Source organism: Hippopotamus amphibius, chromosome 1 (genome assembly GCF_030028045.1).
Source record: "Hippopotamus amphibius kiboko isolate mHipAmp2 chromosome 1, mHipAmp2.hap2, whole genome shotgun sequence".
Classification (NCBI taxonomy): Eukaryota; Metazoa; Chordata; class Mammalia; order Artiodactyla; family Hippopotamidae; genus Hippopotamus; species Hippopotamus amphibius.
Genome location: NC_080186.1, coordinates 220,281,376 through 220,309,227, shown reverse-complemented (window position 1 = coordinate 220,309,227; position 27,852 = coordinate 220,281,376). Strand labels below are relative to the sequence as shown.

Genomic DNA, 27,852 nt, shown 5'->3' with positions numbered 1-27,852 from the left:
CAATAAAAATTCCCAATGCTGCATATATTTTAAAAGACATCATTGGCACATGAGATAATTTTGTGTGTGTGTTCCCCAAGGAACTGAAAAGTACATTATAGTCACTACAATCCTGCTGGGGAGAGACAGTATTTTCTCCTTATTCTTTGTTATGCCTGATACTATCTGCTCAGCATATTATTAAGAAAAGAAATCTGTATCTGGAAAATTGCATCTGTATTCTTCTCATTTCCCATGAGCACCACAAAGCCAGTACTTTTTCATCAGTAGGTCTTGCAGAGTAAGGTCCAAAGCCTGAACAATGAATGGTAGGCGTAGGTTTTGCATTTTTGATGTACTCTTCACTTAAAGGTAGTGAATACTGGTAAATATGTCTTCCTAAATTCACATCAAAGAAGAGACAGGTTCCATCTTCCTGGCTGGGGTACCCTCAGCCCCATGTCCGCTGTGCTGACACAGCTTCTGAGAACCTGGCTTCATCGCAGACGGGACACAAGGCAGAGACCTGACTTGTGCACCTCGGACAAGATAAATATCCCGACTCTGAAAATGGAAACCCATCCCATTCTCCTGCACTAGCGGGGTGAGGGTCTGGAGCGGGCAGTGGGTGTGTGTAGGGGAGTGTAGGTTGGGAGTGTTTTCCCTCCTTAGAGTCCTCCTGCCCCTTGACTCGCGGTCCTGCCCTGACCATTGTCCGCACACCTCGTCCCTCCAGCTTCCGGGCCGCGGGCGAGATGATTTGCTGCAGATGACATCAGCCCTGGGCCAACGGCTGGAAGAGCGGAGGCAGCCACCCCGTGAGGATGTGCCGGGTGGTCCTTTCCTCCTCCTCTTCCTCCTCCTCCCCGGCTCCCTGGCTAGTCTCCATATAAAAGAGGCGCCGCCTCCCCGCCCTCTCTCACTCCCCGCTCCTCTCCGCCGCGCGCTCTAGGAGAGGGCGGAGGGGGAGGCGGCGCTCTGGGCCAGGAGGAGGGGAGACGCAAGGGGCGGAGCTGAGACAGCACCTTCGGATATAATCCTTTCTCCTGCGGCAGAGGGAGAGGAGCGGCCGGAGCCGGGCACTTCGCCGAGGCAAACCGGGCCGGCAGGATGGCGACCGTGGTGGTAGAAGCCACCGAGCCTGAGCCGTCCGGCAGCATCGCCAACCCGGCGGCAACCACCTCGCCCAGCCTGTCGCATCGCTTCCTCGACAGCAAATTCTACCTGCTGGTGGTCGTCGGCGAGATCGTGACCGAGGAGCACCTGCGACGCGCCATCGGCAACATAGAACTCGGTAAGAGGCCCTGCGCCCCCAGGGGACGCGTTCGGGGAGACGCGCAAACGCGACCCCACCCAGGGCGCGACGGCCACCTTTCTCCTCCGGCACGCCCCGCACCCACGCCTTTCCCCGCTACTTCCCGCACTCGGTCCATACTCTTTCTGGGCTCATTTTGGAGAATAATGAGAATTATTAGGTTTGAGACCCAGTGGGAGAGTCTCTCCAAACCTTGAGGGATCCGTCACCAGGCTGGGTCTGCAGATCCCAGCTGGCTACCGCCTCTCCCGCTACACGAGATGCAGGTGTCAAAGGGGCAGCGCCCACAATAAAGCCGCAACCGCAGGAAACCAAAGGGGTGGGGGGAGGGCTGGTGCAACGATTCCTTTCAGCCCCCCTCTCACCCCCGCAACATGCTGGGATTGCCCCTCGCCGGCAGACCCGAGGCTGAAGTACCATGTGCCAGGGCCCGCGTGGGAATCACCCTCACCACAACCACCTTAGCCCCCGAGCAGTGCCTTTGCTGGCTTAAAGCCTCCCCATCTTTTCTTTCCTTGGAATGACTAGGCTAGTCCTAGGGCCACGCCCGCTCCTCCCCCCGCCCTCCCCCCCGGGACGCAGAGATGGAGAGCCGCCTGCGCCTCCTTCCCAGACGGCGCCTGCCTCGCTACCGCCCCTGGGGCCTCGGTTGCAGCTTTCAGCAAGGACAATGGGACCCCCAAGTTGCGGGGTGGGGCTTCTTCTTTTAAAAGTCTCTGCCTCGGGAGTGATGGCTTCGGGAGGGGGACAGGGGGCGGCCGGCGCTTGGCCCGGTGCGCGCACTACGGGCGCGCTCTGCAGAGGCTGAATAGCGGTTCGCCGGGGACCCTGGGCGGGGCCCTGAGGGTCCGGCGGGCACAGCCTCGGACGCCCGGACCGCCCCGCCCCGCCGCGCCGCCCCACCCGGGCTGCCGCAGTGCCCCCGCCCGCCGCACCTGCGCCCCGCACTGCGGCACCCCCCACCCTGGGCGCGGCGGGCCGGGCGTGCGCTCCGCCGGGGCTTGGGGGTGCTGCGTGCCCCCACCTCTCCCTCAGCCCGGCTTTGTTGCGCTCGAAGTCCCCGGGTGGGCAGCTCTGTCCTCTGCCTTTCCCATTACCCGCCGGCGTCCCAGACCTCCCCTCGCCCTGACAGGGGTCGCCGGCCCCTCCGCAGCCCCAGCCCGCGCTCTGTTCTCCCGGGGTGGTGCTGGAGAGGTTCCGCCCGGAGACACCGGCTGGTGGGCGTGGTGCAGTCCGCACTGCGGTCTCTACGGCAGCCCGAGGCGGACAAAGGGCGTTCACGCAGCCCTCCTTCCCCGCGCCCGCCCCCCACTCCCCGTAAAAGGTAGAGAAAAACCCTGATTTAGAGGAAAAAAATAAACGCTAGTCGTATGCCCTTACATTTGGAAACGGTCGCCTGTCCCCAGAACAAAAGGCTGCAGGGTGGGGACTGGAGTTGCAGACCTGGTTCTTTTGTTTAACTTTAAAGCACTGATGTTCCCTTTCAGCTTAAAAAAGAAAGAAAGAAAGAAAAAAAAAAAAAAAAAAAAAAAAAAAAGAAAGAAAAGAAAAAAGAAAAAGAATGTGAGCAGAAAGCAGTCTTATTTTATTCGGAAAAAAATATTTAGGATATGTCAACAATGAAATGCCTCTTTTGAGCATCTCAGTTACCCTTCATTTTCAAACCATAGCCCTTTAATCTGATCTGTACTAATTTAGTTTATTTGCATATTTTCTCCTTGGAAAATTTCACACGTACTGACTTTGGGTGTGGCTACTGTATGAATCAATGACTTCGTATTTTTTTTTAAATGTTTATTTGTCAGCACCTTTGCTGGGAAGTAATAATACATCAGTAAGTGTTTTTCTGTCTATAAAAGGTTCGTAACCACCCGATGTGGGACCATCACCCCCATTTTTGAGATGGGGGCCTAGAGAGGCAGGAAGGATAAAGGGACCAGCTCAAGGTCACACCACTCATAAGTGACAGAAGTGCCAGCACTGCAGCATCACCGGTTTTCTGGCCCTGTCATGATATGAGTGCAGAACAGGCTAACATCAGATGGAGATCAAACAGCAATTTTCAGAGCTTGCCTTTATACAAAGGCAATAGTCATCCACTGTGGGCAGCACCCCATGCAGGAAGGTGGCTCAGCAATCACCTTCCATGTCATTCTCTTCCTGCTTTGTTACTCTGCTGATCATCCTTTTGGTGCTCCATTTCTCAGGGGGTTTATTCAAGCTGCTTCTGTTTGAGGATAAACTAGAGGCATCCAGGTATCGCTGTGAAGTGCTCTCTGTCTACTGCTTTTTACACTACCAGCACTTAGTGATAAAGTTCAGATTTGTGTTCCTGTCTTTTTTTTTTTTTTAATTTATTGACGTATTATATACAGAGGAAAAGGCACAAATCATAAACGAGGAGCTTGGTGAATTTTCACAAAACGACATACATGTGTAATCCTGATGCAGAAGCAGACATTACTGGAATCCCAGAAGCCCCCTTAGGTTTCCTTTTCAGTCAGCATGCCTTCCTGATTTGTAATTCCCTGATTTAGTCAGGTTTTTGCAGGGAACTCTGAAATGGCAGTATTGATCAGTCAAGTGAGTGAGCAGAGCCATTTCCTGACGCACAGTAACAGATGCTGCTTTTCCTCTGGAGATCACTCTCTTGGGTCCTGGAGTCTCGGATGCAGCTCAAGCTGCAGGGCCTTCCAATGCTAAGTGAAAATTCTACTCCTGTAGCTTTTCCAACAGTCTAAGATGACTTAGCAACAGGGCAGGCTGACGGTTTCCCTCTGCCTGACTTGCTGCTGCCTCAGGTTTCAGGTCCCAGCTGGGCCTCCTCCAGAGGTCACTCTGATACCATGGCTGTAGTTGCTGGTGCCCGTGGACCCCATTGTGTGAAGCAAGATGGAGATGCTCCAGGGGGTTCGGCTCTGATTGTGTGCTGCAGGCAGGGAAAGCTGTTCATCATCTGTTCCTCTTGCTTCCATTTCCCCTCTCGTCTTAACTAAAGCTCTGTGGGTTTGGAGACCCTGGTGATTTGGATTTTTGCCATTTGATGACTTAGGGCTCTTTGGGAAGCCCAGAAAATAAATCTGTAGGAAGATGGTGGTAATGCAGTACATTAACAGGCCTGAAACATCCAAGAATGGATGCTTAGTAAATGCTTCTTGAAACCCAGTGATTCTGAACCAAACTCGGGTCCTCTCACCCGTGCGCAGTTAAGCCAATCTACTGACATCAGATTGTGGTGGAAAGTGCAGCTTCATTGTAAGGCACCAATACAAGGAGAATGGGTTGCTTATGCTCAAAAACCCTGAACTCCCTGAAGGGTTTCAGCCAAGCAGTTTTAAGGGCGAGGTGAGGGAGGGCGTCCCAGGGTATGTGATCAGCTTGGGCACAATTCTCTGGTTGACTGATGATGAGGTAACAGGCGGTCATGGGGACTACGTGCTCATGGTCATTAAGTAGTTAATGTCTTCCATTCGGTAGTGGTTTTAGCATATGAGAAACAACTCGGGAAATATGCATCAGGTACTGATACCTAGGTACTTCAGAAAGGAGCTAAAGCAGAGGATATAGGGGAGGGGGTCTGTCCCAGGAAAGCCCCATAGGGTCCTCCTTGGTTACACAAGGAAGAGAGACCTTCACTCGTTTCTTCAGCTGTATTCAAAATGCATAATGTAGGGTTTGGTCATTTCTTCTCAGATTTGAAACAATAGACTTTTCTCAGATTGGTCTAGCTTTGTTTAGTTAGTTATGCAGGACTCTATGCCAAACCATTGTTGCCCCACCAACTACTCCTTGGCACCTCTGTTGCCCCCTTCCTAATTAGTCCCCAGGATGGACTTAAGAGTCATCCCCATTTTGAGCAGAGCCTCCACTCCTCCTGTTTATTTTAGGACGTGGACTGCATATAATCATGCCTTGCAAAACTAATTCTAGAGCCTTGTGAAAAAGTTTTCATTTCTTTGTTTAATTTTTTTAGAAGAAACTAAAACATATGAAGAATACTAAGTGTCAGTTTGATGTTTTCAATTACTGTTAAAGAGTGTAACTTTCCTCTAGTTAACACTGGGAATCAGCAGGATATGTTCATAGAAAGATAGATATGTGTAACATCTGCCCTGGATTTTTAGTTGTAAGTTTCGCTAATTGCATTGTTTCTTTCTGATGTCATTTATTGAATGTTTTCAGTCTAAGATGGTTAAGAGAATTAAGAACCCAGCAAAGATCTGGGGGTTCGTTTCCATTTCGTTTCAACAGGGAAACAACAACATGGTGGGAATTAAAAGAAATGTTGGGGACTGTTAAGTTTATTCTATTCATCTTCATGCTTTTCAAAGTCAAAAGCCAGATGGATTTCTGCTTGCACTGCTTAATTGCTATGATCTGCTAAGTGTTCTATGAGCGGTGCTGAAATATAAGCCAGTCCCCAAACTTAAGGTCATTAAATTGATGAGTCACTATTAATCTTCTCTAAAGGCTTACTTTTAAAATAAGTTCTAACCTTTAGGCCAATAGATAAATTATCATAAGTCACTTCTTTTGCTCGCCTCTCATGTGAGATGCTAGCCAAGACCTAAGTTGTTTATCATCAATGCTTTGAAGTGATGAACTCTGTAAGATACTGCGTTACACATAACATATAAATTATGAACATCAAATTGTTGGCTTAAAACAAGAGGAAAAAAGCAAATTGAAGGTTAGGTCAAGGGAAAAAACAGGAAAACTTTTCTCTAAGAAAGAACCTTATTGAATTTAGCATTTCCCTTGTTTCAATTGTTTCTTTAGTTTATGATTCTAATATGACTTCAGGTCACTTTTTAACATAGTTTTGCAAATAGAATCTTATGGTTATATTTTAGTAATAATTTAGGAACTTGGGCAAAAAATATTCAAAGTCTGTTTCTGAGAGGGAGCAACTAAAAAGCTCATGGAAGAAAACCAACTTGCTCACAGAGCAGTCAGATACAATCCATGTACTATTTCAACACACAATGCATGGTCATTTCTTTCTGCTTTCTTCAACCTATGGTTTCCTTCAGGATATAGATTTTAGCCTTTAAATGACAGGTGTTCTTAAAACATTGTTGGTTTTATTACATAACCCTGCAAAAATGCTTGCGTGGTAAGTAAACTTGACGAGATCTGACCTGTATAAAGTAAGGGGACCTGGCTCTTCCTTATTGTTCACCCTGAGTTGTCCTATGATATCCCCCCACCCCCAACACACACACACACACACACACACACACACACACACGCATGCACGCACGAGCACGCACATATACACAGCACCTTTTCTCCTTTTTTCATCTGTCAGCTTTATGTGCACTTTAGCCTCCCCTTGCTGCACTGCCACCCCTGAAATCAGAGAACTGAGAAGGAAAGGTCCTTTGTCATCCGTCCGCCCCACCATCACCCGTCCCCCCGTGTCCCCCCACCGCCTTTATCGCACCAGGCTACAGACAGTGATGGCACGCGCTCCCAGGGCTGGAAGACAGCCCTAGGTTAGGCGGGGGAGTTCTCTGGATGCCTAGCCGTGGGCCAGCTACCCGGGGCGGGGGCGGAGATGCTTTCTGGGCCCAGTTTAAAAAGTGGAGGTTGATCTCCTCCAAGTGGTGGAGGTGTTTTGCCCCCACCTGGATAAGCCAGTAAGGGCACAGTTGTGATAGAGTTTGCTGGAGAAGCAAAGGCCCGGGGAAGAGCTTGACCCTGTGTGGTTTGGGGGGATAGTCAGAAAAAGGACCAGGAAATTCCACGGCTTTTCTACTCCCCACCAGAAACCAAGATGACCTGCTTCTGGAAGCCTCTTCAGAACCTCTTTCCTAGCACCTCACTATCCCCTTCAGCCATGAACTCAGGGAGGGGACAATGTGAGAAGAGCCAAAGAAGACATTTTTCTGTCCTGTGAGCTTTACAGTGTCCACTGCTGGCTTCCTCTTAGGCATAAAGGAGCGATGTATAAACCGACTAACTGCAATAGGAAGCTTCATTGAGAAGCAGTATTTCCCTTTCCTTACATTATCCAGCAGAAGGTACAAAGTAATTACACGGTATTTTCTTTCTAAAATTGGTATAGAAAGTGGCTTGGTTCCAAAATTTTCCTTTCCAACTAAAATAACCAGTAAATCCATTGTAACCTTTATTTTATAAGTGGTAGTAGTGATTATGCATTGTTAAGATGTAATTTGGCTGGAAATTGCTCCCTTGAAAAGAGAACCCTAAATGTTTTATTTCACTGGGAGTATAAAAACGAGAAATATCATTTTATCAGCTGTTTGCTAATGTAACTTTAAAATTACTAAATGGTTTTTCTACTGTTTCATACTTTCTTCATCGCTAAATTACAAATCATAGAAGCAGGAGGTTATGAGATAAAAAGCAAATGTTTAATTGCATATGTCATGGCAAGTTAATTGACGCCAAGGGAAAAATGGCAAACAACAATCTAAGAACCACTCTACGTATAACACTAGATGAAGCCATTCAAATAATGGAACAATTTAGACATTACTTAGAACAAAGGCAGAAAAATTGTATGAATTTAATTTAAATACATCTCATTATGAACTTATGGACCCTACTTGACAAGCCAGAAGACAAAGTGTAGCTCAGACCTGTAGCACAGACAATACAGTCAACAGTTTCCAACTAAGCAGCTCAGACAGGAGCTCAATGATTTTCCACGCTACCCGAATACATAGTATATATACATGGAAGTAAGATATTCTAATGAATTCAGACCTCTCAACCTGTCAAGCTTTGTGTGAACCAGACAAACCAAAAAACCCATTTATTGTTTCTGTATAAAAAAGAGCTGCAGAATCGCAAGATGCCTTTCTTGTTAAAGTGTAAACACTCCATTAGCACAAATGCAAACCAAGGCTGTTAATGTTTCCAGGGAGACCCATAACATTCTCCCTTATAATTTGGCCTCTCTTCAGGAAGGTTAACTCTTGCACACCTGAATTCTTCCCATGGATTGTATGAGAAATTTCTACCTCTATTCAGTTGACATACATCTATTTGAAAATATTTCTCATATGCAAAAAGGTGTTTGGTGTAACATCTGAAATTATTTTAGATGTCTAGTCAACTCAGTTTCCAGAATCTTTGTAGTGTGTGCGTGTGTGTGTGTATCTACCTTGATTCTTTGCAAGAGAGGAAAACTGAACAAGATTTAAATGGGGGTAAATGCAGGTATGCTTGAAGGATTTAAGAGGTGTGTTTAAATACCACACTGCCGTTTATACTCCCAAGTCTGTATGCATGACTAATGACCAGCAAAAATGATTAAATAACCAAGTGTTTATTTAGAGAGAGTTCAGCTGCCTGGTACACCTAGACGTTCAAGTCCCTGCCTTCAGCAGATAGGCAATAAATGATTGCTGTTCCAGAGGCTTGTTTCTGGCGATTAAGGATGCTCCACAGAGGGGTGCAATCGAGGATACTGCCTACATGACGGCTCCACCATGAGCCATCTATTTGGGAAGATATAAAAACATATGACAAACAAACTCCAGAGTTCTGTGGTTCCCCAAATTTGCCTGGCCTGCTCCCCAGGACTCTCTTCTCTGCTGTACCCTTTAGCCATCTCTTTTGGAAGGTCAGAAGAGAGGAGGAAGGAAGAGACAAGGGAGATAGGGTATCAGCACTCCGTGTTCCCTTCACCCCATCTTCCAACCTTGTGAACAGAAGCCTGAACTTTGGTGGGGATAGACAGTTCATGGCCCCAACTCTGTAGAAGTTTATAAAGTATAAAAAGTTGCCACATTTCTTTGCCTCTGGATGAGAAAATTCAGGACAACTAACAATTGTGAATGAGAACGCTGTCTGCCAAGCGAGTCAGGTAAATGCCTGGGAGGACGGATAGGCCACGTCTTTTAAGATTGAGATCCAGCTTTCTTAGCAAAGATCACACACATTTTGATTGATATCTAGGGGTTGAGACATCAAGGTCAGAAATGGGAAGGGTAAAGAAAAGTAACCAGGTACGCACACAAAATGCATGTGCACACTGCAAAAACCTTTAAAAGCAGAGGCCTGGACTGGAATGCCAGTGCCCCATCTCTGCTTCCCCACCCTTGTGCTACGTACAAGTGGACCATGGGAAAGCTAGCAATTGTCTGGTAGCCCCCTAACTGCTACAGAGCTCCCCATCTTCCTGTCCTTTCTACTCCCTCCCTGGAGTAAGGCTGTCATTTTCCTAATAACTGTTTTCTTTTACTCTTCCACAAGAGCTGCATTTACATTTTATGAGGGGCAGGAGTTCAGTTCACACTGCTAGTTATCCTTCCCCTGTGGCCTGGTGGAGAGATTGCCCTGGCCCTCCTATTTTGTGGGCATCCACTGCTGGTCACCATGCTCTTCAGACAAGGAGTTTCCACATCCTTCCTTAAAGCCCGAGAAATGCTACCCTGATGTTTTCCAAACCACTTTGAAATGACTAACTGGAGGTCTGTCATCTGTCTTCCTTTCCTTCCTTAGGAATCCGATCATGGGACACAAACCTAATTGAATGCAACCTCGATCAAGAACTGAAACTTTTTGTATCCCGACACTCTGCAAGATTCTCTCCTGAAGTTCCAGGTGAGGCTTTTGGTTCAGTATTAGTCAACCTTGAATTCCAAAGGATGAGAAACAGGCCATAGGCTGGAAAGCGCTGCCTGGGGCATGAAAAAGACTTCCTCTTATTGCTAAAGGGTTCTTTGTGTTTGTAATTATCAACTAGGTTAGCAAGAGGCCACATTATAAGAAAATCAACTAACTCTAAGTTGTCACTGTGTAGGTTTCTATTTTGTGGAGTCTTGAAAGCTTTAAAGTTCTAGGGTAAATTTAAAAAAATTTTTTTCATTTTTATCTCGCTGTACTCTGAGCTTAAGGGATTATAAACTATTTAAATGTTAATGTTACTCACATGAAGTTATGAATACAAATTGGATGCTCCCAGAATTTAACCGCCCTTCCCTCTCAAGAAAATGAAATATCTGCTTTTCTGCATTTTCTCTCTCAATGAAATATACATCATCGTTTTCATCATTGCGTTATCACCTACTTCTCATAGTGTGGGTAAGAGTCTGAAATTCCAAACTACTGTTAAATTAGCCTTTCTTTCAGAGATGAAAACGAATACTACAGAATAATTAAAGGTAAGGACACAAAAATTTGTCATTTATGAAGGTGTTGCCGCTAACTAGCTGCTTCATTGGGGATGTAGCCTACCTCTGCCTCTAGGCCTGGGGATGTAGTCAGACTCACCCATCTTGTCTTCCTCTTGTGAGCTGTGACCCATACTTCCACTTCATCACATTTGTGGATTATGAACAGAGTCGGTGGCCCATAAAGACTCTAAACCTGGGATGTGTTTCTCAAAAGCTCTGCCATTGATCTATCACAGCTACTGTTTTGCATTTTATTTCTTAAATATCATCTAAATTTTATGTAAAAATAGAGAACACTCTTCTCTGTCTACATGATTTTGTCGTATGAGTGCCAATTTTATTGGCATTGATAAAAAATCAGCAATGAGGTTCAGCCTTTTTGACTGATTACGTCATATTCCATTAGCCTTGCACGTACTAAGGTTTGAAGCCACTTTAGAATGTCAACGCCTTCGTGTATCACACTTGGCTGCAGCAATATGCCCATGAGACTGGGATAGTTCTTCTCTGTGAGTTTGATATTAGAATAAAATCCCATACTTTTCAGTTATCAAGTGAATTGTAGCTTTCAAGCATGGAGTTGAGTAAATGTGTTAAGAAAAACTTAGCAAGAGCTGATTCATTAAAAGTTAAACGTGCTGTCAAGTCCTGTGAAAATCAGCTCTTAAGTAACTTTGCATGGAGACAAAAAGAGAAGGCTCCAGAGACTATCAGCGCATGATTTGCCGAAGTAAAGGTACAGTATACGGTTGTTTCGTTATGTTGTATTTTTATGTCTTGCACATTTCCGTGACTTTTAAAATCATCTCATGAAAAGAAAAATAAGGGAAGTACCCTTTTCCAACAAGTATGCTTCAAAATGTAAAATTCAAGCTTTTATCCTTTCTCTGTAGGTGTTCTGGCTTTCTTACTATGAGCCTTTTTTTTTTTGGTAAATGAATACCGTGATTCCCACTGTGTTTGTTCGTACTTGGATTTGACTTTATAGAATGACAGCTGTGTATTGCAAAATGAAAGCCTGCAAGAATTGCTAAAGAATTAACAATTTTTGAATCAGAGACCTGGTATTACTCTTGTGGACTAAGGAAGGTCAGGTGCCCTCAAACCACTACTTTAGCCTCATGTACCCCATTCTTCCTCTTTTTCCTGCTGTCACCCACAGTAAGGATTGGTTACCTACCTAATTATAGCAGTGCTACTCTAGGCTGTGTCCAGAGATTGGCCCCTGGACACATAGCCGCCTCCCATGCTTGCCAGCTCCAGGAAGATGTCATGAGCTTCCCTTCCCAGCTTAAGGGTGCGCTGTGCAGGGCTGGACCTCGCCTCTGAGAACTGAGCATCTAGAATGCAGCCATGGGGGTGAGGCCTGTGTGAGGAGCAGTCAGAGTGGGGTGAAGGTTTCTAACCAAGACTACAAGAGATGATAAAGCACATGTCAGAGTCAGTTCAGGTAAGTAAGTATGTTTCAGAGAGAAAAGAGGTTATGTGAGAGGGTGAGGACGTAACATTGGAGTGAGCAGAGATCACAGGGTGACCGCTAGATTGGACTCAAGGAAGCCTTTAGCTTTTCCTGGACAAACTGAAGGGTTTTACGGGAAAATCTGAGATCTGTTTTTAAGCGGCTCCAAATCTAGTGTGTCTTCCCCACTCACTGATATTCTGTAGACGCTAATGCTTGTACCTCAGGCCCCTAACGTTGGAGTCAGCTGAACCTCTGTATTTAAAGTTTCAGGGGTTAACCTTAGAGGCAAGGAACGGGATGGAGGTTGAATCTTCTAAAAAAAAAAAAAAAAAGCTGTTCCCTCAGCCAGTTAAAAAACACCTAAATGGCACCCATGGAGTGCCCGGGCACTGTGGGTGGGGGAGGCTGGACACACAGTGATGAACCACAAAACACAGCCACGGCTTTGCTTACTGCGGTCTTGTGAGGAGAGCATTTAGCAGTCGTATACAGTCATGAACAGGCTAGTGTAAACTCTAGCACCCTGCATCAAATCCAAACAGGTTTGGTTTGGTTTTGTATAGGCTAGCAGAGTTACAATAAAATATTGATTGTCCTCCCTGACGCTAGTATAGTGGAACTCAGAATCTGTAGAGGTTTGGTCCAGGAGCCCTGTGGATACCGAATTCGATGAATGCTCAAGTCCCTTGTATGAAGTGGCATGATATTTGTGTATAACCTATGCCCATCCTCTCATGTCCTTTATATCATGCGTATCCATTCATATCCCTTAAATCATCTCTAGGGTACTTATAATACCTAATACAGTGTATAATACCTAAAAGCTATGTAGATAGTTGCCGGCCTGTGGCAAATTCCAGTTTTGCTCTTTAGAACTTTCTAGAGTTAAAAAAAATATTTTCAAGCCTTGATTGGTTGAATCTGCAGATGTGGAACCTGCAGATACAGAGGGCTGACTGTAGATGAGGAGCTAAGGTTGCTCTTAAATCTGTTTTACATTCATGTTACTATACCTCCGTTGCTGTTTTTAAGAATTGGAGATCCCTTATAAAAGACTAGTGAGGGCCTCAAATGCAGCTAATAGATTGTGCGAGCAGCACACCAGATTTGTTCCTGGTACTATTTTATGTCTTGTACTAGTTTTTAAATACAGTTTTGAGATTCAGTTGGCCTATTTCTTCAGGATTGCAGGTCTCATTGAATGCTTTAATCATCTTGAACAAATATCCTTTGAGCAGGAAGCTGGAATATATTGCTTTCTCTGCAGAAGGTGGGGGTCATCTACTACAAATAACAGGGTGATGAGTCCTCCATTTCCCCAGAATGTGAGCTCTGGGATCACCAAGTCCCGTCCCACTCGGGCATACTCTAATTCTTGGAATGGTCAGTCATCTAGGGTCACCTTATTCTCTCAAACCTGTGGTAGCACTGACTTCCTAAAGATCCTTCAACAGACCTCTGTGTGCCCAGAGCGGGCTCTGCTGGTTACCCCTGGGGTAACGCCACTTCTGGCCGCATCTAAGCAGAGTTCCAGTAAGACTCGTTATCTTGAGAGAAAAGCTTAGGTATCCTTTCATGAACACCACCGCCCCCCAAGCCTTTTCACGCAAGTGAAAGTTCAACAGTTGAGTCTTTCCAGAGTAGAGCAATCATCTTATGTTTCCTTATGTGTTCAAATTCAAATACTATCATAAAATTTTTTTTATCTATATTACAGTTTTTTGTACCTTGATTGTGTTGGATGAGAATCGTTGTAATAAATCTTACCATGAGAGCGGAGCTAGGTTTACCATGCTGAATGGAATTTATTTCACTCTCCATTCCTGTTTGCTTCTCTCTCTAACTTAACTTTAGATCTGTCTGCCCCGAACAATACAGTGGACTATCTCCTAGGGTTATAGAAAGTGAACCATAATTCCCTGTGTTAGACAGACATCATTTCAAAACAACAGACCAATACAAACCATTCCTAGGACAACAGACACCAGAATGAAAATTAATTTTAGTCTTTTTTTCATCATTTTGCTACTTCTGTCTACAAAAATAATTCAACATTTTTGTTAACCTGAATCCTCACCAGCAGCAGAGCATAATGCAGATTCTGGATCCTGGCTCTAAAAGTTATTTGCTGTAGGATCTCTGACAAGTTACCTAACCAGTCTGTGCCTCAGTTTTGTTGTTTGTAAGACAGTGATGATCACTTCTATCTCATAGAGTTTTCATGAGGATCAAATGAACTCATTTGTGTAAAGATCTTTAAACAGTGCTTATCACATGGTAATACAATAAATGTAAGCTAGTATTAAAATTATCTCCCTTGTTGGAAATCTATCGGATTTGTATATTTAGTGATTATTGTTATCTAGGGGAAAGAGTGGCTTTAGATATTGGCCGGCTTCCTTTTTGTAATAATTAAAAATTTTGTATTAAAGGTGTTCCTCAGAAAAACAGTTGCCTTAAGCATTATCAGAAGTCACGTAGTTGCTGGTTATTCGTAGCGGAGAGCAATGTTTTATGGCTAGATTTGGAAGGTCCTTTGGGTGTGAGAGCAAAATGGAGGTGGTGCATTAAGGGGCCGACATAGCAGGACCTTAGGGCAGGGTTGAAGGCCGTTTGCAGTATAGTCCTGTCGCCGCCTATGTGGGGATGCTGATGTGCGAGAGGTTGCTGGCTGACTTTATCTCTGTGATAATCTGTCTATGGGTAACGTCTTCCCATCCCTGCTACCTCTTGGTTCTCTCTTCTTTTCTCTCTAAACAACAAGTGACTATAGACCTTGCCAGTACTAAGAAACTGAGATTTCTTTTGGCTTATTTTCTTAGTCAGCTGAATAAATAGTAAGACTTTGGTATATTTACGTTTTGTCACTAGTTTTATAACTCCTAGATCACATTCACAAAAAGCTTCATACAGAATGATTGACTTTGTAATGTGTATATGGGTGGTTCTGTTTAAGAATCCACGCCTTTTCTCTGGAAGGTAAATAAACCACAGATTTGTGCTGAGTGACTGCTAAAAATATCTGGCCTGGGGATTGGTTTTTGATGGAGAATTAAAATCAAGCCTTTTGAATGTAAGTCATGCAAATCCCCTGCTCCCTTGGACATGAAAGAGGCAAGAATTTACAACATTTGCCAGTAGAATGATAAGAAAATACTGAAATGCTCTTAAAAAAGGTTTAAGAATGTTTTTAGCCATCTTCTTTCTCTGTCTAGACTTGTATGTTTAGTCTGTCATTGTACAGAATTATAGCCTAATTATATGTGCCTAGAATACATCAGCCCCTCTGTGACAGCAAGTAATGAATGTGTTTTCAGCCCTGCTCCCAACCTTTAAAAGATAAAGCACACAAACATACACTCGCTTGCATTCAAGAGGCTGACTTAACCCTCAGGGACCCTGTGATTTCTGAGGGAAAGCAGACGCTTCACCCTCCTGTTTCCTCTCTCACGTGCACACGCACAGGTACAGGCACTTGTTCACATGCCCACTTGCATGATCATCCGAGGTTATGGGAGGAATCTTGGTCTTAGAAGAAAATGGCAAACAAAGAGCCTTATTTTTGGTTGAAGTGACCAGACCTCTGTTTAACATCCATGGAGGTCGGTGCTGCCCGCCTGGGAAGGGGACTCTGATTTTCATGCAAATCACTCGCCTTTCTCAGCTGGCCCCCTGCCCTCAGCCTTCCTGGGCCCTCCTGCCCTGTGCTCCCGCCCCAGTGCTCCCATTCACACGCTGCAGCAAACCGCCTGCTTGCCTGCACCCGCATTCCTTTGAAGCAGTGAGAGGTCCGGACTTTCCAAGGAGAAGATCCAGAATTTGGTCGTGTAGGCAGTATAAGGCGTTAGTTCCTGTGAGGTTGGCCATTTGCTCAGCTTTGCGATTTGCCGATCCTTTATATCCATAGATCCTCACAGTGCATGTGATTTTTTTTTTTTTTTTCCTGGTGCAGGGGTGGCCGCAGGAATAAAATGGTGTTTCATTGCCCTGTGCAGGCCGCCTTCATTCCCCAGGGTTGTTAATGATGGCTCATTCAGACCCCCCTAGAAACACCTATTCATCTCAATGTTTTTTAGAGTCAGGAGGATTCTTTACTCTGCTGGCTGTGATGGCTCTCGAGCGGTTCCTAATGGGCGCTGTGGAACCACTCAGCAGAGGCAAGCACAGGTGGGAAGGTAGCAGAAAATTGGCTGCCTGGGCCCAGTCGCCATTTTGGGGACTGTCAGTCACCCCGCCATTAAAGCCAACTAAGTGCATTCCAGAACAGCTGCTACCGTCGCCCACCAAGGACGGCAGCTTACACTGAATGTCAGTGCTTTTGCCTTCATTTCCAGAGACCAAAGGGAGCCCGTGGTTTGTGCTAGATTTGTTGTGGTGGTGGGTATTTGTTTGTTTTTAAAGCACGCCACAACAACCAGCAAGTGCAGTCCCTTTACTTTTTACTGCCTGCTTTTGGAGGGGTTTTTTGTAGGATATTTTGTTCCGCATCTATGAAAACGTGCTGGAAATAATGGTGGAAGATGAGGAGTGAGGCATAAGCTTGTAGATTTCTTTAAAAAAAAAAGTCAAGTAGTATTTCTGAGCGGTTATTAATAAGCAAGGAATTTGTAAAGGGATCTTTGGAAGAATTAGGTATCCCCACTGCTTATAATTTCATTGGGAAAATAAGTCATTCACAGCTCTAAAAAACACTAACAAAGAGTGTTTCCTTAATTTAAAAACCATGTGTGTGAGAGAGACAGAGACACATGAGGAACGGGGTGGGGGCGGATTTAGTGAAATTCCTAAAGAAGACAAGGGGTGAGAAATGGAGATCATAACAAGCATTGCATTTTGATTGTTCAACCAGATTTAGTCACAGTGACAAAGGTTACCCAGGTACCAGCACCCCCACCCCAGCCGCAACCCAAGCCTAATTAAACGCTACCCAGGCAACGATCAAGTATCTCCAAACATCATACTCCAGGGCTTACGCCTTTTGTTTTCTCCACTGCGGTCTATGGGTAATTTCTATTGCATGTGAAGTCAGCTCTCCTTGGTCTTAGAGAAATGTGAGAAAGTAAGAAGTGCCCCTGGGGACGTACACTTAAAAATGGACCACAGGGACTGGAGAAATTAACATAAGCACAAGACAAAAATAATGTTGTTTTAATAAACTCTTCCAGCTCATGTCAAAGACTTGCCTCCAGTCTGGACTGGTAAGGTGACTGCTTGTAGAAAATGCAACATGAGAAGAATTTACCTATGATTTAAACGTAAAATTATCTAATTAAAAATGAGCACTAAAAGCCTGGGGCAGGTGGCGTTCTGTGGGATGTGGCTTCTGTCCGCAGTTACAGCATTGCCCATTTTAAAGATGCAAACTGAATTGCCTCTGAAAATTGCCTTGTGGAGTTAAGTGCCTGAGGGTTTGAGATGGAATGTGAACATCCTGAGGACTGCCTTGATTTGGAAAGCCCTCTAAACCTGCCCTTTGCTGGCCCTTTCTTAATCAAACTGATTTTCATTGGAGGCTATGAGTAAATGAGGCACAGTGGGGCATTTTGGACCAGATTCGTAGATACCCTGTTTGCATCTCACGTGGATAGTCTGGGGAAGGGACAGCTGCTCCCCTGAGGGAGCGCCGCATTTGGTGCACCTTGTCCCTAGGATGCTCCTCGGTATAGATGTTACTTTTTGGTTCTGGAAATGTCAGTCAATGGAAATGTCACACCTGGGGACGTTAACTGGATAGCAGTAGGCTGAAGATGGAATAAATTCTGCATCTCAGGCTGACAACACTCTCTTGGTACAGAGCTCCTCAGCCATTTTGAGCAGTTGTTCTCTGGATTCTAAATTCTTATCTGGAAGTGCAGACCTGTGTAAAAGACCACGAAATAGGCATGAAAACTGATTGATGGAACTCCTCCCCTTTAATGTTTGTGTGCATGCAAGACAGGCAGACGGTGGGGGGGGGGGGGGCGCGGGGAGAGAAGGCAAGATGGAGGGAGGATACCTTATCATATCTGGAAAGAAGATAATCTTTTCACATTATATGGTATATCTTTTGAGAAGGTGTCCTAGTATCATCCAATCTGTCATTAAATGTTTATGCGGTAGTTCCTGCAGCAAGACCCAGTTCCAGTTCCTAGCTCTGCAGGCCGTAAGAAGATGCATTAAGTAAGCCTGTCCCTGGGAGTTGTTTACAATTGAGTGTGAAAATAAGGTAACACAACAAGTCAGGGTATAATAATGTGTCAGATGAGAATTGTGCAGGAGGGAATCCTTCTGTAAATTTTTTTGTTCAAGCTATTTTTGAAAATATACAGGCACAACACCTGAAACTGACACAATATTATAAATCAACTGTACCTCAATAAAAAAAAATTTTGTCTGGTCAAAAAATATATACATATACAGGCATAAAAATATGCACTAAAATCATACTGTCTGTACAAATTGAGGCATAACTACAGCAGATCTAATGCATTGGATTCCCTTTGTGATCAAGAAATTTGGATTCATACTGAATTAATTATTCCCTAGTTTGGAGCTACATTTTAAGCCCTTTAATCTAATTATGAGAAGATTGAAAGTTTCAGGATTCCCTCCCCCTCCTGCCCTCCCCTACCCCCAAAAAGAGCATGTGAGACCAGAGCCACTGAACTGAACGTAAAGGCTTGATTTCGAGACTGTCGTCATCTTTGAGAGCTGGAAAATTACCCACTGGCAGACCCTGAAGACACTTGGGAGAGATTGTGAAAGTGAAAGGGTTTATGGAAATAAATCTGAAGTAATTAGTTCACTGCCCCGAGGCTAGAATGGACACTTCCGAGAGAGCAGGGAGGGGACGTCTGCTGGGTGCTGCTTCGCTGCTCCCAGGACCGCTGCCCCCCTCCCCCGCCCCCCGCCCCCACCACCGCTGTCCAGAGAGTCCTCAAAGCCTGACCTAGCCGGCAGCTCTGGGCCACACCTGAAATTAGTGTCGCCCACGTAGCCCCCTAAAAAGTTGCTGTGAGGTTTTCCCCTTCTTGCAAAACAAAGGGGCTAGACTGGACAGGGGCATCTGAAGCTTTGTTCTGTCAGCCGTTAGTTCTGTAAAACATTAATAGATGGTCAGTGCGGAAGAATTCCGTGGTGAAATAAGCCTGGGAACAATGGCTTACTAGATATTATTTCTTTTGAGGTGTCATAAAGTATATAACTGCATGTAAATAAACTTGTTTGATTTTGTGCAACCATAAATGTCAACCTGTTTGACGTGTCACTTCCACCACGACTGTCTCCCAGGGATCTAAATTTCTCTAGAACGCAATCTGGGAAAGGATGGACTAAATGATCTCTGAGTCCCTTCCAGTTTTTGTATGCCATGATCCATGGATTTTTTTTACTAAATTGTCTCATCTGTGAAATGTAGAAGGGACCTGGTTCTATTCTTTGTTTAGCTTAAAATGACTTTTAATCTAGGTTTTAAAATGTCACTGAATGAGTTTAGTTTAGAAAATCTGCCTGTCGCATCTGCTAGGATTATTAATTTTAGGGGAAGATGCACAGCTTTATGACACTCGGGCTGATTTCCCAGTTTGGAAATTCTTGGCCCTTGGCTTGTCCCATCTGTCTTTACCTTGCAGACAGACCAAACAAGACAAAACTTAATTGTGTTTGCACGATGCCAAACACCTGCATGGAAAGTATTTCAGAAGTCAAATTCATGAGCGTTTTGTCCACGTAATGCCAAATAGGAAATAGCCGCATTTTTTCCATTAAAATTAAAATTTCCACATTGGTGTCTGGTGCTGCATTGAGCTTCAGATTAGTTACTTATTCACAGATCTTTGGAAGGAGGCTGAAGACTGAACCTCCTGAGTTCTGGGGATCATCTGTAGGTTGAGTGTGTTAAAAGTGCCAGCGACCTTGTTTGTTCTGGATAATTGAGAATGGCCTGCGTTTTAATAAGCATGATCAGCTATGCATATCTTGTCATGTGAACCATCAATTAATTAGCACAACACAATTTAGCAAGTCAGTGCATGCAGATATGAACACCCTTGGGAAGCAATGCTCAGATCAAATTATTACTGACAGTGTACAACTTGCACGCAGGTAATCATTATCAGAAAGCCATGATTGTCCAGAAGGAAAAGTGAATTTTATGGTAATATGTCATGTGATTGACTCTTCGTATCTAATACCTTTGAGGTAACAATTTCAATCTGTCCTCTCCCTAATTTGATCATGTTTGCAAAAAATGTTTAATTCACTCCCTGTGACCTACATGTAATATTATTTTTACAACAAACCTTACAGAGTGTTCTAAAACCCGAATGTGAAATAATCTTTGTACCAAAAATGTTATTGATAATATCTCTGTGGATGAGAAGAATGGTGGTCTGGTTAATCAAATATTCTAGGTAATAGAGTTGCCAGTAATTCCTTGTGGGATTATTATTTTTGGAAAGTTTTAGAATCTAGTTATATAGTCCTTTCTTTTATACACATACCCTCAAATTTATCTAGAGTTGACTCAGAATTCCTAAACCAAATTTATTTCTTTAGCTTAGGATATATTTAAACTGTTTATAGAAAACATGGCCTTAGAAATCTGTTGTTCCTTTTTCTTTCCAATTATGGTGGTATTTTCAAAGGGAGTTTTTAATAAGTAACTATTGTACTTTTGGGGCAAATATTGGCATTTTACTGAAGCATGGGCCAAGAGAGATGCACTTACACAAGAGAACCCATTTTGTTTGCCACCTGCTTGGAATGCAAGCTCAGAACAATCTAAGCGAGTCTTCCTTCAAGGATTCAGGAGGGAGGCCCCCCGTGCTTCAGGTCCTCATTACACATGAACTTTAGTGGTAACTACACTGACTGCACAGGGGTGTGCTGATTAGAAGCAAGTTCTCGTTACTGAAACATTAGTGAGTAAACCACTTATGCTGAGTTGGCCAAATGGCCACCTCAATGCTCATATATAAATGCTTCTATATAAAACATCAGCTATTCCTGGCAGTTATACTGCTTTTGAAAAAGAGTTATTGGATCTAAATTATTGCAGTGGAACTCAGAATTGCTGTAGAGAAAGAAGGGGAGTGTGGAGAAAGACAATGTCAATCTTTAGGTAGGTTTAAAAAATGTGACTACAAAGTATGTGTTGGCCCACTGCATTTACCTTGTCCTGTTACACGTACAACCACTACACCCCACACCTAAGTCCTAATCGTTTTTCCTTTCTGCTTCCTGTGTCTCTTGCGTATGAAAACATGATTTTTTAAGTAGAGAACTGTCTTCTTCATTACATCATCTCCCTCCTAATGAGCTAGTAAACACAAAAAACCCAACCAAGTGGTAAAGGAAATGAGAAGTGAGATTATTTTTCAAGGCTTATGGCCTGTGCTTTAAGATTGTCTGGAATAGCTTTAGATCCTGGGAATAGACAGGTTGTGTGGCTAAAATTGTGTAAACATTTACATGTATGTATGTAATTGTATGTGTGTGTGTGAGTGACTTTGCTTTTATATTATTTCAAAAACATCTTTCCCTTTTAAAGAAGCATTCCAACAGCCAGGTAAATATCTGTGGATGAAAAAGTGATATTTCATGTAGGTTTGCCTCCTTTACTTCCACTGTTTTGTCATCTGTATCACTCAGGCCTTTTTTTCCAATCTAATGTCATCTATTTCCTCCATTTCTCTTCTTTTTCTTCCCCTTTTTCCTAATATGCCCCTCCCCACTCTCCAATCACAGTTTTCTTTTCTATAAGTAATGCTGGTTTGGGTTGTTTTAAAACATCTGACAAGATCATTGTCTGCTTTTTAAAGAAGCATTACATTATGTATTCGTTATACATATTATTATACTGTATCTTATTTTCATTTTATTGTTTTATACATAGAGACTATGTGGAGCCATTAGAATAACATTCCAGCATATAAATATAAATGAAATAATTTGGCAAATTGACTCACTCTGGGGTCATCTAGAAATATGATTCCATCATCAGATAGAAATTTCTGTTGTTGGAATCCTTTAGCTAGCAAATGGATTTTCTATGCTGGTAAGCAGAGTCATCAAAAATATGAAACTAGTTGTTAAAAAACAAAACAAAACAATCCAAGCTCTAACTTACAACTTAAAAAGAAGGAAAAGAAAAAAATCAACCAACTAAACAAAAATCTACCTCAAATGAAAAAAATGGGGACCAAAGACCTTGAATCAAGTAATCGTAGGGCTAGATTTTTAATCTTTCAGAATTCTAACTTTTCAGAAATGGCTTTCTCCCAATCACAACTGAAAGATAAGAGAAAAGGAATGCAATTAGGTCATAACCATAGAACTAAGGAGGCCTTAGGCTAATGTCCTTAAATAAAGAACCATAGAACATTGCCTGGCTTAGTATGCGTATGACAATGAAGAAGAGGTGTCTTGGGTTTGAGAAACTATAATTAGGTCTTAGGTTTGAAAAGTAAGCTGCATAAGAAATCTGAAAATTTGCATTGATTTATTTATATTGCAAACATTTCCTTATTGCAGATTTCCTTCAAATATTGAGGTGTGGCAAAATGTTTTATTTACAAACTAGTGATTACTTTCAGAGACTTGGTAGCCTAGAAACTCTGGTTAAGAGTCAGTCTTGATTGAAACAGAAGTTTACTCCAACCCACAGAAAATAAGCATAAATGTGTCATTCAAAAAAAAAAAAAAAAAAAAGTCAGTGTCTTGAGAAGCAATGGATAAAACCCTTGGAGGGTGGAGGTGGAGGATAGAAAATGAGTTCCAATCCCAGTTTTACCGCTAAGTAGATAGTGCTACTGTGGACAAATTACTTAGCATTTATGAACTTTAGTTTCATTATCTCTGCTTCCTTTTATGTTCCATATTCTGTGATATAATAGCAACCCATAGTGAAAAAAGTCATTTACGTATTTTAAAAAAATGGTTTGCCTGCAGAGTTGATATGCATAGCTAGTGTGTAAAACCAAGATGTGTCATTAGTGTAAAGTTCTTTGGAATTCTTAGGATACAATAACCTGCTTGGCTGAACAGTGTATGAAAACATGTACACTCAGTCGATTCATTTCACAGATACATACTGCTTGTCTGATGGGGCTGGTACTGTGTCACATATTGAGGTTAACAATAATAAGCAAATTAAATAAATCCACGTCTCCTACATGGTCCCCCATGGAGCTCTCAGGTAAGGTAAGGAGGCAGATATTAATCAAATAGTCAAGTAAATGTGTACCACAATCTGTGCTAAGTACCAGGGAAGAGAAGATGGTGCTATATAAGGATGTAAAAGAGGAAATTGACCTATAAGGGGAAATTGAGAGAACTGTAGAGCTGAAATTCATGATGAATGCTTTTTATTTTATATTAAAACATTGGATACTGTCTTTCCCTTTGAATGCAACATTAGCAATTCAGCCTAGTTCTACAGGTTCTAGAGTGTACAGATACTTCTTGACTTTCACAGGGATCAATGTGAGGTTACAATAGCACATTTCTTAGGAAATAGGGACAATTACATAGACATGATTTTAAAATATTTCTATAAGGATATTAATGTTCTCTGAGTTAAGAATGAAAATAGAACTATCTGAATATTCATTGGCCTCTTCAAAGCATGGGCTTAATTACAAATTTGCTGGGCTGCAAAAATCCCGATGAGAGACAGGTGAAGCAACCAAAGTTTCTGAATCAGAATTTGAAGGTTTCTGTTGCAAAATAATTATGATTCCTGAGTCCCTGTGGAACATCCCTCATGTACGTGGTGCTTAGAGGTTCGTTCAGTACCTTCTTCCCAGCATCTTCCCTGTGCCGCTTTCAGGGATACTCACCTGAAATTGCAGGGCTCTGTTAGGCCAGACATCTCTTATTGATGTTTCTTTTTTTTTCAGGCCAATTATAAACAGCTTTCTTGCATCACATCTCTGATCATTTGTCATTTACCTTCTGGTTTAAATGTCCACTTCTCCTCCTGCATGGCAATTAATATCCCTTGGCCCTACGTGATGAAGTATCTAAAATCTCAAATCTTGCATATAAAAATACTTTTTCTTTAACCTGGAGGATATGACCATAGCAAATAACCCATGTGTTATTTGAAACCAATGTCCCCTATTGGGAAAAATAAAACCTTATTTTCCCATTAAGTCAAGTATAGCACAGGCTTTCTTGTTCTATATAGGATTTTATGTGAAGGTGTTAAAAATTTAGTTGCATGCAGATAAACTTTCTCAGTCATTTGTTCACTCCCAAATCTTCGCTACTCTTCTGATGCTATCTGAAATTAAAATGTGTTTTAAAGAAATGTTGAGATAGAATAATTTTTATAATTTTTTTTTCTGAAATGCTTTTGAATCCTTTTGGTCTGCAGACTTTGATCTTTTTTTCAGGTCCAAAGTTCTTTTCCATATAACCTTGTCATTGTCTCTATTCCTGTTCTGGTTTTAGCCTTAAGAATATGTATAATTCATATCATAGAATTTGTTCTTATACTCACCCTCTGTCTTATCATTTTTGCTTTGATCTTCTTCCACGTGTTCTAGAACACCTCACATTTGCCTCATACAGCATGGTCAGTATTCTGCAGGGTCTGTTCTGCCCTTTGTTGCCAGTTTAATTTCTGCTATTGCATTTTGTCTTCCCTAGAATTTTTATTTTTTATTTTTATTTTTTATTTTTGGCTGTGAGGCTTCGTTGATGCGCATGGGCTTTCTTTGGTTGTAGTGAGTGGGGGCTACTCTTCGTTTTTCTGTCTCTGGCAGAGAATTAGAGGGGACCTGCAGTTCTGCTTTGTGCGCATAAGATATGAAAGAGACTATGCGCAGCGTGGCTCCTCTCTGAATTTTTCCTCTCTTGCTTCTACTTGCAAGTGCTTTTCCTGAGAAGCCAGCTCAGGTTGTAATGCAGGATGGCAATATTTTTCTACCCCTAGTCTCTGCTGAGTTCTGAAGGTGAGGAGCTGGAGGAGGGATGGGGAGGGGGCCGTGGTGGGAACGGGGGTGTCAGTAACCCTGCAGTCAGGGACGGAGACCTCTTTTCCTGGTCTTTGCATCCTAGACTTAGGGGCAGATATTGAAAGGGTGAGTCAAAACCTTTTTAATCTTCTTGAGTACGGCAAATGGTGAAGGGTGGGGACTCAGTAGCTGGAGTGCCCACGTTCAAATACAAGCTCTACTTTGTGCTTAAGTTCTTTGTGTCATGGTTTCCTCATCTGTAAACCCACCCATCTTTAAAGGATATATATTCTTCACCTGTAAATCTACCTTATAGAGGATTTATGAAAATTTGGTGGCATCAGAACATGTAAAGCATTGAAATGGTGGATGGAACATACTAAGTGCTCTACAAACGTTAGCTATTGTTACTATAGGTACTGTTTTTCTGGGGTGAAGAGTATGTTCAGGAGTGTCCAAAAATGTGTATTTCAGTTCCCTTCGGTGCAGTTCTTCCACCACTGAACCCCTCTATCCCCCACCTTTCAGCATATGGCCACCTCTTTACTTTAAATCACCATGGTCAGTTTTTCTAATTTTATAATTTGCATAAGGATATATTAGGCACTTCTATTCTGCTACCACATTAACGCACCAGCCTTCCTAATTCCAACTCAAAGTCATAATTAAATGATATAATCTTCACTTGTGAAAATCTATAATGTTTACGGAATGTGGTACCATTTTGGCATCTTGGATACACTTCAAAATTGTATCTTTAAGAGGGAATTTCACGTCATTGGTACAAAACAAAGTCTCTGGTAAACTTGATTGGTTTCATGGTAAACAGTATACCATTCTTATTCTAAATAATGTGTAGATATTTTGTACCATAAACCAATAGTTTACCAAATACGTTGTATTTTTTTAGAGGGATTTTTAGATAAAAGTGCTTTAAAAAAAAAAAAAGAAAATCTTTGTTAATGATTAATGCTTTTAATCTGCTGTTCAAGGAAATCAATTAGAAATGTTAGCAGGAACAGCTGATTCATCTTGATGTACTGTTCAAATGACCTGTGACGTTTGCTACTCAAAATCTGCAGTATTATTCAAGCATAATTTGTTTGGGCTTATGGTTTCTTTATAACATTATCCGTTCTCTATACTTGACGTTCCCTAGAGCCAAATTTCTTTCTCTTTATCTAATCAAGGCTTTACACATTTCAAAAGTTTATATAAATCCCTTCCCGCAAATTCTAGCTTCTATCAAATGAAGTGCCACATTCATTCTTATGTCACTATATGAAAACCTTATGAATTACAGCTTTCTTATCTACCTTCAGTGTCTGCATGTTTGTGAGAATTTGATGTGTGTACACGTTGTCTTTTGTGGCACTACAGTTTAACTTGGTTGAATGAGAAAAATGCATTTTATTTAAATGGTCACTTGGGACTTAAAGTTTGCATCAGAAAAATCAAGCTTGAATCCATGGCCCAGGTAGTGCTTTGATTTCTGCTGCTTTTAGTACTGTGCCAGCAAGACTCCACCACTGCATTCGTGGGTCCCATTGTATTCCCAGAGAGGGCCCAGTGGGAAGGGCTTGCCTGCACTTCACAGCCACCTCCCTCGCTCTGCATATTAAGCCTGTAATTACAGCAGACACTACATTTGTCCCCAGCTTCTGTGGGATGATGTCATCGCCTGTCAAACAGGGGATTAGCATGAAGAGCGAAATCCTACTGACATGTTCGTTTTCACTAAGAAGAACTTGGTCTTACTTCATTTTGTTAACAGGAACTCTTGTCTTACTTCATAGGAGAAATTTTTAAAAAGGAAAAAAAAAAAGTAAGAACGTAGAAACAGACATGCGCTGACTGCATGAATGGGAGCGTGCTCGGTAGCGCTACTCTATCAATTAGTAAAAGAGTCTGGGACACAAAGCATGCCTGGGAAATCTGCTCCTTTTCTTACAAAAGCAGAATATCATTCTTCTCAAAGCCCACAATGGCCTGGGCCTGGCTGCAGAAAATGTTCCTGAAAAAAAGGAAAGCAAAGACTGTGGCCACAGCTGAAAGGGTATGCAGGCAGCTGGTCCCACCCACCTCCGAAATGTTTCCCTTTTTCATGATGGCATTGATCCAGATGTCTTAAAGTCTCATTCCTCACATCTTAGGGGAAAGCTTAGTTCCCTTCCCATGTGGAAAAAATAAATAAATCAGTCAGGGAGAGAGGCCTGATGGTCAGGGATGCTTTGGTCCCAGAGCTGAGTCCATGGAAGAACATAATTTATATCAGTTATTTCCAATGCCTCCAACAAAAATAAGCATAGGAAGAAAAATCACGATCAGACTTGGGAAAGGGAGTCCTGTCCTCCTTTGGAGCAAAACACCAATAATTCTGCATCAGGAAAGCTGGATTCCAGCGCCAGCTCTGGCCTTTATTTACTTATGTGACCTCAGGCAGCTGAATAGCTCTGAGCCTCAGTTTGTTCACCTGTAGAGTCGAGCTCACTAGCAGCAGTGCCTACACCTCGTTGGCTTGTGCCTGGTACCTTATGGCTGTTTTTCGTCTCCAAAAATGATTTCCTTTCAGGAGATAGTTCTGAAGTGACCTTATTACTCTAATGAGCAAAGGAGGCAACTTCCTCTTTTTCTTTGTCTCACCATTTCCCTCAGCGTCTTGCAGGCACAGACCTAGATTCTCATCAGTCTAGATTCCCTCCCTGGAGCGTGGGCTGGGAGCCGTGAGATCGAGGAGACCGAGGGTCCCTGGATTAGATAAGCTCTGGAATTTCAGTCTTTTTGAATTTTGCCAAAGCATTGGAAGAATTTTTAAAAGTTCCCACAGATTTTTCTTGGGAGATTTTCAAACCCTTATAATGTTTCTCAGTTCTCTATATTTGGATACCAGAATTTTCTTAGCATCCAGTTTCTTTGGAACAGAGTCATCCCGTGAAGAAGGCTGAATCCAGTCCAAGTCAGGCCCTCTTGCCGAGTGATAATTTTCCATCCACATCACCCTGG

The 27,852-nt window shown here is 42.8% G+C and overlaps 1 protein-coding gene across 2 annotated transcripts in view; it reads left to right on the top strand.

The window, feature by feature from the left end:
- Positions 1-975: 975 nt before the first annotated feature.
- MAP1B (microtubule associated protein 1B) overlaps positions 976-27,852 on the top strand; it is a 92,681-nt gene continuing 65,804 nt past the window's right edge. The window contains exons 1-2 of one of the 2 annotated variants that reach the window (XM_057741429.1): positions 976-1,273; positions 9,773-9,874. In XM_057741429.1, the coding sequence (XP_057597412.1) occupies positions 1,090-1,273; positions 9,773-9,874 (286 nt within the window). In that variant the 5' untranslated portion in view covers positions 976-1,089. The remainder of the gene's footprint in view (positions 1,274-9,772; positions 9,875-27,852) is intronic. The other variant, XR_009054653.1, reaches the window with a different exon arrangement.